At 39.6% G+C, this 12,500-nt stretch overlaps 1 protein-coding gene across 1 annotated transcript in view; it reads left to right on the forward strand.

Moving 5' to 3' along the window:
* LOC137968871 (capsule biosynthesis protein CapA-like) overlaps window positions 1-12,500 on the forward strand; it is a 28,118-nt gene that overhangs the window by 4,272 nt on the left and 11,346 nt on the right. Inside the window, exons 2-3 of the mRNA XM_068815343.1 lie at window positions 633-876; window positions 7,276-7,420. Coding sequence (XP_068671444.1) covers window positions 633-876; window positions 7,276-7,420 — 389 coding nt within the window. The remainder of the gene's footprint in view (window positions 1-632; window positions 877-7,275; window positions 7,421-12,500) is intronic.

Here is a 12,500-nt window from a genome sequence, read left to right on the forward strand (position 1 = left end):
AGTGAACAGCATTTTTGTTAGGGGATAATTGAGCTTGCACTCCAGGGTTTTCAGACATCACTGAGGTGACATAGTGAGAGAAGTGGAATTAATGAGGCCATCAGGAAACTTGAGGTTTGCAAACGTCGTGAGATGATCACATTCAGATTTGAAAGACTCCCATTTGGACGACAGATGGAACTTATGATGTAACATGGTCTTCAGTAGCGATTTCTTGTACCTTTTATCAATGTGGCTTTGGTGGTGGAGCAGTAGGCCGGTGTTTGATGGTTTCTGATAAACACTAGTTTCCAGTTTACAGCCTTTCTTGAGCACTTCCATACCGACAAACGGTAACTCGTTATCAGAAGGTAGTTCCATGGTGAAATTTATGGATGGATGACAGCTATTAAGCGCCGATGAGAAATCTTCTGCTGCTGGTACATTTTTCATCGTAGCAAACGTGTCATCCGAGTACCTTCATTAACCATGAGTGGACCCAAGGAAGAGCCCATTTCCACGCCGTCCAGTTTGATGGTAAGCTTTGATGGTAAGCTTTACAAACAGACCGACGGCGTGGCAATGGGCTGGGTGGCAACAAAAACACTCGTTGCTGTGTAAAATATATCTCACTTTTTCCTTTCTTGTTACAGAACGAGTGACTCTGCTCTTTGTTGGTGACATCTGTTTTTCTGCGGCCACGAAGTATTACGTTGAGCATGGATATTGCTCATACAACGATTCTTTTAAGGATGTAGCAACTTACATTAGAGATGCTGATGTCTCTGTGGGGAACTTAGAATCTCCATTTGTCGGCAGGAATGTATATCGGCATATTTACAAAGGACAAAAGTCGATCATATTGGATGCCAGTCCGAGCGCTGCTTCTGCACTGAGGTACAAAGAACCCCTTTTCATTAGTCTATGATTTACACCTTTTCCTTTGAGTGTATTCATTGCGTAACTTTTAAATATATCATGTTTGGCTTTCTAAAAGAGGAACTGTTCAAAATTAATTCGGAATTGATCTGCAACAAAACGTTGTTCTGGGTCACCGGTATGTCAAAGGAATATGTATGTATCAGGTTAAAGCGGTAAAATGTAGGATAAATATTTTAAAAGAAATTGTTATTTTTTGTAAATAATGTAAGTAAGATCCGTAGGTCTTAGCCAGTTTTTGTAAATCAAATTATATTAGTATCTACATAAATAAATCGAAATTTAACAAAAGCCTCTAGTTGGTTCAAGAGCGCCTTAAGTCAAGTTTTGTTCATATTTGTAACATAGATGCCTTTTCCTATTTTTCTTTATTTTCTATTTTTTTTATTTGAAAGCGGATCAGTTAAGTCAGCTATGGTCCTAGCTTTCTTCGACGATTTTACCGCAGAAGTGGCCCAAAACAACTTAGGGAATGTTTTCCAAAAATTACACTATATATCCTGATCGACTGTCAGTCAAGAAAGCAGAAACCAGTTGGTACTAGGTTTGTTCAAATGGTAAGCAAAAAACTCCCGAATGGGAAATTTATTTGGGATAGGCGTTTACCGTTTGCAAAATTCGTTCACGTTTACCAAGCAAATGTCCGAGAGAGTCTGGAGGGAGGCAAAATCATGGAGGAATGCAAATGATAAACACGTTTTCCGTTTGGGAATTTTGGACTACCTTTCGAGAAATCCCATTTTCTCCGAAAATTTTCCATTTGAGAAGACCAAAATAGGCTTACCATTTACATTCCAACCGAAATTTCCGGATTTTTTCGGTAAATAATTGTCGCATAATAATTGTCGCTGCTAATCGCCGTCGCAAAGTACCGCAACGACGCAGCTCGACGAGGTCGGACCGAAGGAGCTGTGCTGCCGGCTAGGCGCTCGGCCCCTGAGCACGACCCATGTATGACCTCGGAGCACAGCACCACAGCCTGATGGAATAGGCCGGGAGTCGATTTTGAAGAGGGAGGAAAACCGGAGTACCCGGAGAAAAACCATCGGAGTCAGATTGAGATTGACTGAAACTCAGCCCACATCCGACCCGAGCCAGAGTTGAACCCGGGTCACAGAGGTGGGAGGCATGGTTGATGAGCACTAAACCACCCTGACTCCTTGCATACGGCGAGAGCTACTGAAATTTAAATTGACCAATCAGAATTCAGCGAGCGGGAAAAACTGTGCTATCCGATATCACGCCAATTGTTTACATTCTGATTGGTTAGATATGTGGACATTCGCTCAGCCTTCCCTTGTGACTCTCTTGACCGTCGCTTCTTTGAACTCAGCGAGACAGAAATGACGCATTGTTGTGACAATCAATTTGCCAATCCTCTTTATCCAGTTTATGGATTGGGCTAGCATGTGATTAACAACCAGGATCGCTTTTGAACTTTATTCTGTAGAAGAAGAAGACGTTGCTGAGTGAACATTTTTACGACGAAATCCCTTGGTTTGTTCAGCACTTTGATGTCCGATAACTGAGCCGCTCTAACGAGTGTTGGGTCAATCACATTTGGTCGTCTGACCTTAGGAAGTTCTTACACCCCTTGTTTGTGTCCACCATGATCGAACTTCAGGTGAAGCGCTATGCTGCTTTAATATGCCAACTTCGATGGCTTGTGATGAGCTTGCCTGCTGCCGAATTCGAAAAAATTGTTGTTGTATTTGAGCAAGATTGGTCTTATTGGGTTGGAACTTAATAGTGAGGGGAACAATTTCTGCTGTGCCAAACAACGAACAATCCTGTTGGGTGTTCCACTTGCTTGGCGAGTCTTGCACGACCAACGTCTATCAGATCTGGAGTGGAGTTTTTTTTCAATGATTACAACTTGCGATCGTTCTGCTAACATCTACGTAGCATGCAGCACTTTTTTAGTGACTCGAGGATTCTGTTCTGCTGTTTCAAAAGGAGGCGTGCATTCTTGAGCAGTTTGTTCTTCAGTGCTTGTATTTTTTCGATTGTTCCTTGTGGCGCAAAGTAACTTTAATGATTTGAAAGGACTTGAATCTGTACTTGAATTAGCGATTTATGGCCAACAAGTGAATGGTACACAAAATTAGGAGAAACTGTTGGTTGAATAGACAATACTTGTAGACATGATTATCTACCCAGTTTAAGTACTAAGCTCAACAAGTTGTTTGGCTCCACAAGTTTCATTTTCAGGCCAGGACCCGAATTCACCCAGGTACTGGTACACTACCATAGTGTTCTTTGGAAATTGAATAGCTCCTTGAACACTTGGTTGCTTGAGAAGAAACTTGATGTGTTTGGTCTCTACATTGGTGAATGCAGCCACTAACTGTCCATTGTGGATAAACTCCGACCAACTCTCCTTTCAATTTATTCTTTGTTCTTTGCAGGGCATCAACAATGGTGTCCCTTGTAAAATGTTAGTTTAAAGGGTTTGATAGAGTTATTTCCCATTTCATAGGGCACTGTGGTTGCCAGATTGACTTTCAAACTTATCATGGAAACGTAAATCAATACCAGTGAATAGACACTGAAAAGTCAGTCCCTTGACTTGTTGATAGAAAATTAATTTAAATGCATAGTGAAACATCAGTTGAAGAATTGTTTTTTTCATCCCCACTTTATGAACTTAAAATACATTGCTGCAGTTTGTTTATTGCTTGTTCATTCAATGTCTTCATTGCATCAAATTATTTAATTTTTAGGTATTGTGTCAGATCTCCATAGAGGCACTATCTTATCTAAAAACTTAACTGGTTGCTTTTTGGAGCCCTTTTGTGGCATATTTAGAAAGGCAGGAAATGTTCCACATTTTATGGTAAATAGTTCTGCATAGTTTTAAGGAATATTGCAGCCAAATCTAATTGAATATGAGACATTTTGTGAATTTAAGGACTATTAATATTGTTTGCACTTGTTTTAAAAGACTTAGGGTTGGCACTCAAAAGTGTTCCTTCAATAGTCTTATTCTTTAAAGATTGCCTTGGGAGAATTGTATAAAGGCTAGCTTTTTCTTCTGGTTTCTTTCCCCAGTGCCCTCTGAGAATGGAGTAGATTTGGTTTTGCCCAATGTTGAAAGATGAAACAATGCCTAAACCAGCTGCAAGGAATACCTCATGGTGCTTTTTTACAAACACGGGCATGAGGGTGCTCGTAAGCATCTGAGCATTGTTTCGCATGCTAAAGTGATTATAAATAATTTATTTCTCTAAGAGAGTCTTCTTTTCGTGTCGGTCATTCAAAAATTGTTGGAGCTGTTTGATTAAAGAGGCAGAACATTTAATGAGGCCCTCCTTGGGGAGAGAGGTGCTTGTTCCCTTTAAATATTTGCTTGTGTTTCCTTGTTCCCCAAATTACTTTCAAACTTGTTCCCAGCTTTTTTATCCCTAAAATTTAAATATTGGTTTTCTTCCCTTGTTCCCTAAAATATTTTGATATTGTTACTCTGTTCCCAAATTCAAATAAGCCATGTTCTCTTCTTCACCCAAACCCCTGGGAGTGCATCGTTGATGTTGATTCTCATATTGGCCAAATAGTAATTCACTGTAGAATTGCAAGACACAGCAAGTTTTTATTTGGGAGCGAGGGAAAAGTTTTGAATAAATTTTCGCACAATACAAGAAACAAAATTTGACTGCACCTTCTAGATCTTACTCTTTTCGTAAATGAATCTGCTTGTTTGCACCTATCTGGCGACCTGCGGGAGGGCATGCTCTAGAAGCTCTTCCTTAGTGAGCCTTCCGCTAAAAAAACTTTCCAAGTCTGGCTTTCCCGTGTTAGGGGCCGAGGTTTTTGTGCAAAATTCATCAGCGGCTTTCTTGCAGCCTTTAAAGCGAGTTCCTTCGAGTAATGGTCAGTAAAAGGTTTGTAGTGCTTATACAAATTTTTGCAACTTGAAAATGTATGTTTACACGAAACACATATCAGCTTGACAATTTTTCTTTCCCGATACCCCATTTAAAATTTACGTGAACGCTATTAATAGAGGGCCAGAAAGCCATTTAAAACATTTTGTGGCATTTTTTTTGTCAACAAACTTAGTATGTCGGCGAGCAGAATTCGAACGTAAGCTGTTGTGCTTTGGCTGTTATTTGTGCTTTTTCTAACTATTCTAAGACGAATTCAGGTTGGTATTTTCGAATCAAGTGTAGGAAGACGGCAAAACCATAGTGATAATGTATTTAGTTGTACTGACTTCGCGAATAAACACTTTAGTAGCGTCCTTTCGACGGGATAGATCGACAAAAACCGAAATGCCCTGTTTCCGGTGAAAGGGCAAATGATTGACAGGATAGCTCAGGATAGCACGGTTTTGACTGTCGCGCGCACTGCGGGCGCGGGTTCCGTATGCAAGGTCCTTCTCGTAAACAAGAATTTTGAAAACGAAGGCGGAAGAGAGGAAAATGGAAGTTATTCCAGAGGTTGAGCTGAATGAATACGAAATTCATCGACCAAAATGAATTTATCATCTCCGTCTGCACTGAAGATGGCAATGAATACGAGACGACTTTCCTTCGAAGTTTAGTTGCTAGCGTGGAACGACAACTGAAAGGCCTTTTCCTCAAGCATGACAAACGACTTGGTAAATAAGAAAACCAGCTGAGAGAGGTTTTTAGTCAAAAACAACTGAAGAAGCAAGGAAAGAGAAGTAAACCCAAAGCTTCAGTAGCTTTGACAAGCGACGAATTAAGAACATTGTAAAAATTTTGTACGTACAAGGGTTTGCTCGGTATGTGGGTGCAAAGAACACTGTGATATGTGCTGGGGAGATGTAAAGCTACAGAAAACAGCAAGCGGAGTGGAGTACTCGGAGTTCAAAGAATGGCAAACAAAAACTAGACCTGGACTAGACTGCAGCGATGTCAGAACCGTACGACCGAAAATATTTGCGACGGACGATTTGAAAGAGATCCTCTTGCGGTGTACAATTTTTTTGGCCAGGAAGAGACCTGCCTGAGAAAATGAATCAAGACGATACTTCCTTTTATCTGGCTGTAAACAACGGTTTAAAGCCAGATTCGCTCGCAACAAAAGGCTGGCTTAAGTCCGGCGTTGTTACCATAAACAAAGTCAAAGGTTTATTGAAGAAAATGGTCTCGTAATCGGGTTGGCTAATTTGCCTATGTCGATAAGAGTCTAGACAATGCTGTGCGCGTCATGCTCGCGTCAATTTGTCACGCAATGTAATAGCCAATCAGGAACGGTTATTTTGGGAAATAAACCAATCGTATTGCGAGAAAGTTATAGACAACGCTTGCTCTTTCTTTGTTTCATGATTTTGGTCACGCTCTGAAATAAACACTTCCTTTGGCGTTGAATATTGTGGTGAAAAACACATAGAAAGTGGTTTAGCGTTGTCTGTACTCTTATCGACAACGATATTCGTCATCAAAGTGGTCAAATTTTGTTGTGGACTCACTCGGCTGCGCCTTGTGAGTCCACAATAAGAGTACAGACGATGCTGAACCGCTTTCGATTTGTTAAACAAAAAGCGGGAATTGAAAATGACAGTCTTCGAAATCACAGTGGCAGAAAGACGATGATTCAGGCGCTAAGTGAGCGTGACATTACACCCACGCAAATTGCACAACTATCCGGCCATAAGAACTTGAAGAGCATAGAAAATTACAGCACTGTTTCAACGAAATAACAGATGCACATGTCAAAAGTGCTATTAAAGCAGTGTTATGGCTGGTACCACAGCTTCGTCATCTGCTGAAAGAGCCCATCCGTCGACCGCTGACTCCGACTCCCAGAATACCGGTAAGCAGTCCATGGCGCTATTCAGTGGAGCTGTTATTCAAGGTGGTAATTTTCCCATTAACATCAACACAGTAAATCAGTCTCTCACGCTTGCCACAGCTTTGTCAAGTCCCGAGAGGGAGAGATGGAAACGTCTCAGCCTTTAGAACTGGAAAGTGACTGTGATGGTAACTAAATGCGGAGTTATGTTCATAACATTAAACAGTTTATTGGCGTGGCTTCCGTTATTAATAAACAATTGACTTTGCTGTAATATTGTGAATGCAGTAAGAGTTGGAAATATTATACAAGTTGTCGATTGAGCTATTTTAAACCATCTGTTATTGCTTTCATCGCCCCATTTGTGGGAAATGAATTTGTTTCAGTACCAAACACTACACAAAAAAATTCTCAGTACCTATGAAATAAACACATTACAGCATGGAAAATGCTTTGCACGATTTTTATTCACTCGTTGATACGTATCAGAAAACTCCCTCGTTGGCTGCGCTCACTCTTTCGTTTCTGATACTACTCAACTCGTGAACAAAAATCGTACGTGCGCATTTTCCATGGCGTAATCTCTCTTTCTCACAGTTTTGCAGGATTTGACGCAGTTTCAATTGCCAACAACCACATGAACGACTTTAGCTCGGACGGTGTCGACTTTACCGTGGAGACCCTTAAAAAGACAGGAATTAAACACTTCGGAAACAGTTACGGAGGGTGGAGTTCATCGCAGGTGACTATTTTTGCAACACATTAGTAATTTGAGGATTTAAAAAGCTCCCGTTTACTGAGAGTCATAAATGTTGTCCCGTAAATCTGGGCCGACTTGTTCGAAGCAGCCTGATTTACATAGTAACCGCATCATCGGCCATAAAGCTTGTTAATCATTGCAAACCAAAAGTGACTCAAGCATAAGCATAACCACAAGAAAAAGAAATCTACAAAACAGTGATTGTAACTGATAATAGCCAAGGCTTAGTGCAGCGTTGCAGCTGCATCTTCTTGCGGAGATCGATGACAACGTAAATCCGTTGGCTGCGCTAGAAAAAAAAGTGGCAGTATACTCCTCTTATTACGCTAAGAGTACACACGCGTTAACTTTACGAAAGGACTGGCTCCGCTTTATTCATATCCGTCTAGCGAAAGACGAAGCTTGGGAAACAGTCAACAAGCTAGTCAAGAGTTGCGCCTCGGTCAACTGCACTCGGTACGCATCTTGAGAGCTCTCCAAACTTTCCGCGCGCTTTAAATCTCGCTGAACGAAAGCTGACGAATAAACCAATTGTTAAGAACAACATTTCTCAATGATAAACATATTATAATACATTTTAACTTGACGTTTCGTATGATACAACATATACATCTTCAGAAGTAACGGTTGGACATTTTTTTTTAATTATACATATAACGGTGTAAAACTTTGAAAGAGACTAGTAACTAGATTAAGAACAATGCCCTTAACGAATAAATGCAATATAAGCAGTGAAAACTGGGTTGATTAATTGGTTAATTAATACAACCAGAGTTTCTCCCTGCCAATGCTTCCGTTTAACGTTGGTTTAAGTTAGCGTATTAGTAAGGTTTCTTTTATTTTACAATGTAAATCAGATCTTCCATTTGCCAAGACTTCAAAATGGTTCCACTTGATATTGTGAGCACCATTGACTGTATGATCAGCAACATCGGAAGTGTAATATTACATTTATTTGTTAAGGGCATTTTCCTTAATCTAGTTACTGTTTTTGCTTCTTTTTCTTGTTTCAAAATCCTAGAGATGTGATGAATATCTTACTAACCCCAATTTGTCAGGCCCTACTTTAAGTAAAGGCTCATTTTTGTTTTATTCTTTTGTTTTTTCAATTTTACGGCCCTCGTGCTTAGGTGCTTCGTACCAATTCATTTTACGCCGGTACATAAAATAAACTGGAAAAACGCCTGGCCGAAACTAAAAGTACGGACTTTGATCCATGGACCCACGGAACCACGGGCCGCTATTAAGGAGTTTAGAATGGCGCTTATACCATAAACTGAGTGTTAAGTATTTATGAGTCAATGAGTCAATGAGTCAACGAGTCAATGAGTCAACGAGTTAGTGCAGTTAATTAAACCATAAAATGAAAGCTAAACTTTCAGAGAGTGCTTAGGCCTAATCACTGAAACGAACGAGGGCTTAGTCTTAATCAACAAATTATTGCTATATTGACTGTGAGTCTCATTAACTCATGACTCAAAGACTCATTGACTCATTTGACTCATAAAACATGCGTTCTCCCTGAAACTTGCGTTTTGCTTAATTAGTCGAAGAAACTTGTTCTAATTGAGCTCATATTTTCCCTTCGAGCTACATATACTAGCTTCGCGCAAGAGAGGATGAGGTAAGAGAGCGGATCCCCATTCGTCATAAAAACTTTAAAAATATATTTCTAGTTTCTCGTTATCAAATTAATCAGCGCCTGGGAGAGGCCTAGGATGAGATTATTTCCCCCTGTGTCACGTCCATGCAGCTACCAATTTTTGTAGCCAGAAATTTATGATCGCGCTCGTCAATTTGCTTTTTTAGCGGACGGGTTCAGGCGCACGAAGCGCGCCAGCGAAGCATCATGGGTAAGATTGTTTGGAAAATCATTGACAGGCAGGACAGTCTCTGGGGACGGGAGTGTTCGGGCAACCCGTGTTTTTCTGGCGGGAAAATCATATTAGTGACGAGCAACGGGATAAAGAGCAGGAAAGAGCACGAGAGAAGAGGCGACGAAATTTGAGAAATTTAACCCCTTCACTTAACCATTAGACTACCACATCACTAACTGCGAGGATGTCTTTTTCTTTTTTTTAATGTCAATAATTTTTCTTCTAAATGCCGCTGTAGATGTGTATTAAGACCCGCTAAGAAGCAAGCTTACGAAGTGAAAAATGTCGGTTACCAAACTTAAGAGAAGCAGCTGTAGCCTGTTAGTGTCCCAAACGAATCGTCCGTGACGACGTTACCAAACAAAGACACTAACAAAGAGTCGTAACCTAGCGGAAACTCAACGGTCGCCGTATGGTGTTAAGTGTTAAAGAGCTTCTTTTTCATCGTTTTATCGATTCGTGTAACTTTATTAAATATTCCATGCGGCCTCATGGGCATGTATTTACCTTCTGTCGTAAACAGGACGTAAACTTGATTTTCCACTCTCAGAATTGCCTCCAGAACCCACTTTTTGCGTAGAATAGGCTTTTAGAATGATGTTCTTGTCTTCTGTTGGGATACTTGACGTTTTCGGAGCATTTTGTTCAAAAATATTGAAAACGCGTCACATACGCAACTTGAAAACTTACGCAAAATTACGCAAAAAATATCTACGTTATTTTGAGCGGTAATTTGAACATAAAAGATGCAGCGCTTAGCGAGAAAAAATATTTTATGTGTATTTTATATTTTAATATTGGTAAATAATAGGCACACTTAATCATGCAGTCAGTTGATCTTAAGTGGTTCAGTGGATAAGAACAGTTCCTTCAAAGTGGGTGTTCCGAGTTAGAATTCTGTCCAGAGGACTTTTTTTACTTTTTTTAAAATTTTTACCTGCTACCACAAATCCTGGGACAGAGTAATGTAAATGGAGGATAATACTTCATTTATAGTAAACTGACAATGAAGGATAATCCTTCATTTGAGGAAGAGATCGTGTTGTTCAGAAACTTCACGTTCTCGTTCGCAGGGCTTTTCCCAGGGCTTTTTTTCCCGCTCACCCCCTTCTCGACGAAGAAAAGCCCTGGGAAGATTTTTTTTTTAGAACAAAAGTTGCAAAATTCGTCCCACAATAACTCTTTTGTCTTTCATTTTCCTGTAATTTGATTGGTTACTATAAACAAGCCTTGCAATATGACTTGTTGTTTTGTTTTAGTGCTCATTTCTCATCGGCTGGGCAAAAAATAGATAGTGCGATTCGTGAATAAATCGCACTGCTAAGAGCCAGTCGGTTTACAAGGACTGCCAGCGATTTCTAAATGGATGTAATAAAGTAGTTAATTATAAAATAACTGTTTAAGTATAATTACACAGGTGATTATTTGAAAAATATGCATTTTGTTTAAAACAATTTTTTTCTTTGTCTGTCACCTCGACAAACCGGCTTGCGACCATTTTGAAAAAATCCGCTTAGGTGATTATCGCGAAATAACCTGAGGTGCAACCAGTAATTAGTATATGCAATCGCATGGGCCCGAGGACAATTAAGGATTAATTTCACATGTGTTTTCAAAGTTTTCACAAAATTCTCGACTCGGGCAAAATTTGGAAAACGAGGACACACGGCGATTACATTTTTATCACATAAAGGGCAAAATTATTGAGGGAAACCGGTTCGGTGCCGCGAAAAATTACAACCGATTCCCTCCGATTTGGTTTAAGTTCAATTCAATAATTGTTGCTGTCAACAGAAATAGCGCTTAAAATGTAATTCATATCTGGACAAAAAATGTAGTTTAATCTAGAAGAAGATTATCTTGTAACTTGCTCTGGATAAGCAACTGTTAACCAATCAGGATCAAGTAATCATTCCCTCTTGATTACCAAAAGTTCTCTCGTGATTAAGGAAAAATCCCCTCCTTCTCAGCCAATCAGCATTCAGTAATGTTGCACCGCATGTGATAAAACTAATAATAAATAATGAACTTTATTTGAGTTTCAACAGTATTTAGCGCTAGGGCACTACTTTGGGACACTATGCACTGCACAGAAATCAAATCAACTCATATCAAATCGTTGGTTTTTGAGGAGAGGGGAAAAACCCGGGAGTACCCTGAAAAAAACCTCTCGAAGCACACTCAGTAAACAACCAACAAACTCAACCCACATGTACGGACAAGTGTCAATGGGAATTAGGCCTAGTCTAGACTTAAATATCACGTGAAATCGCCAAAATAGGTTTCTAAATTTTTATCTAAATATCTAGATCTCCCTTCATTTCCATAAATAATAAAGCAATAACTGAACAAAGTATGAGGCAATACAGGAAATTCAACGGTGTTCTTGCGAGGCATACAACAGAACTCTAAACAATTGTTTCTAACGATGAAATGATATATGAAATAGATCATATATGAACTGCGGATATAAAATCAACTGAAGCTATGATCCTCGCAGTTATGAAAGCAATTTTTGCAATTGGGTAAAGAAGCCTGAAAATTTCAGGATTTCAAAGGGGTTTGAACCCGTGACCTCGCGATACCGGTGCGATGCTCTAACCAACTGAGCTATGAAGCCACTGACGGTGGGAGCTGGTCATTTGTAAGTTCCAAAAAAAAATTGCGTTCATAACTGCGAGGATCATAGCTTTACTTGATTTCATATCCGCAGTTCATATATGATCTATTTCATGTATCATTTCATATCGTTGATTCATTCCTCACGGGAACATTGGAACCCACAAATGACCAGTTCCCAACTTCAGTGGCTTCATAGCTCAGTTAATTAGAACGTCGCACCGGTATCGCGAGTTTACGGGTTCAAACCCCGTTGAAGTCCTGAATTTTTCAGGCTTCTTTACGCAATTGCAAAAATTGCGTTCATAACTGCGAGGATCATAGCTTCACTTAATTATTTTTAACATACATGACATATCTTAAAAGGAGAATTCTGCTGTATGTGATTACTGCAGGCCATACGGGAGGATTTGAAAACTGTATAGTTGAATTTGCGCGGTATAAATAAATTTTATTAATTTTTTTTATTTTATTTGTTAATTTTCTTTGAATGCAGCATTTAACTTAAAAATTTGCTTTCTTTTTCCATTTTTCTGGTAAAAAAAACCTGACTTCGATAATTTTTC

This window comes from Montipora foliosa, chromosome 8 (genome assembly GCF_036669935.1).
Source record: "Montipora foliosa isolate CH-2021 chromosome 8, ASM3666993v2, whole genome shotgun sequence".
In the NCBI taxonomy this organism is placed as follows: Eukaryota; Metazoa; Cnidaria; class Anthozoa; order Scleractinia; family Acroporidae; genus Montipora; species Montipora foliosa.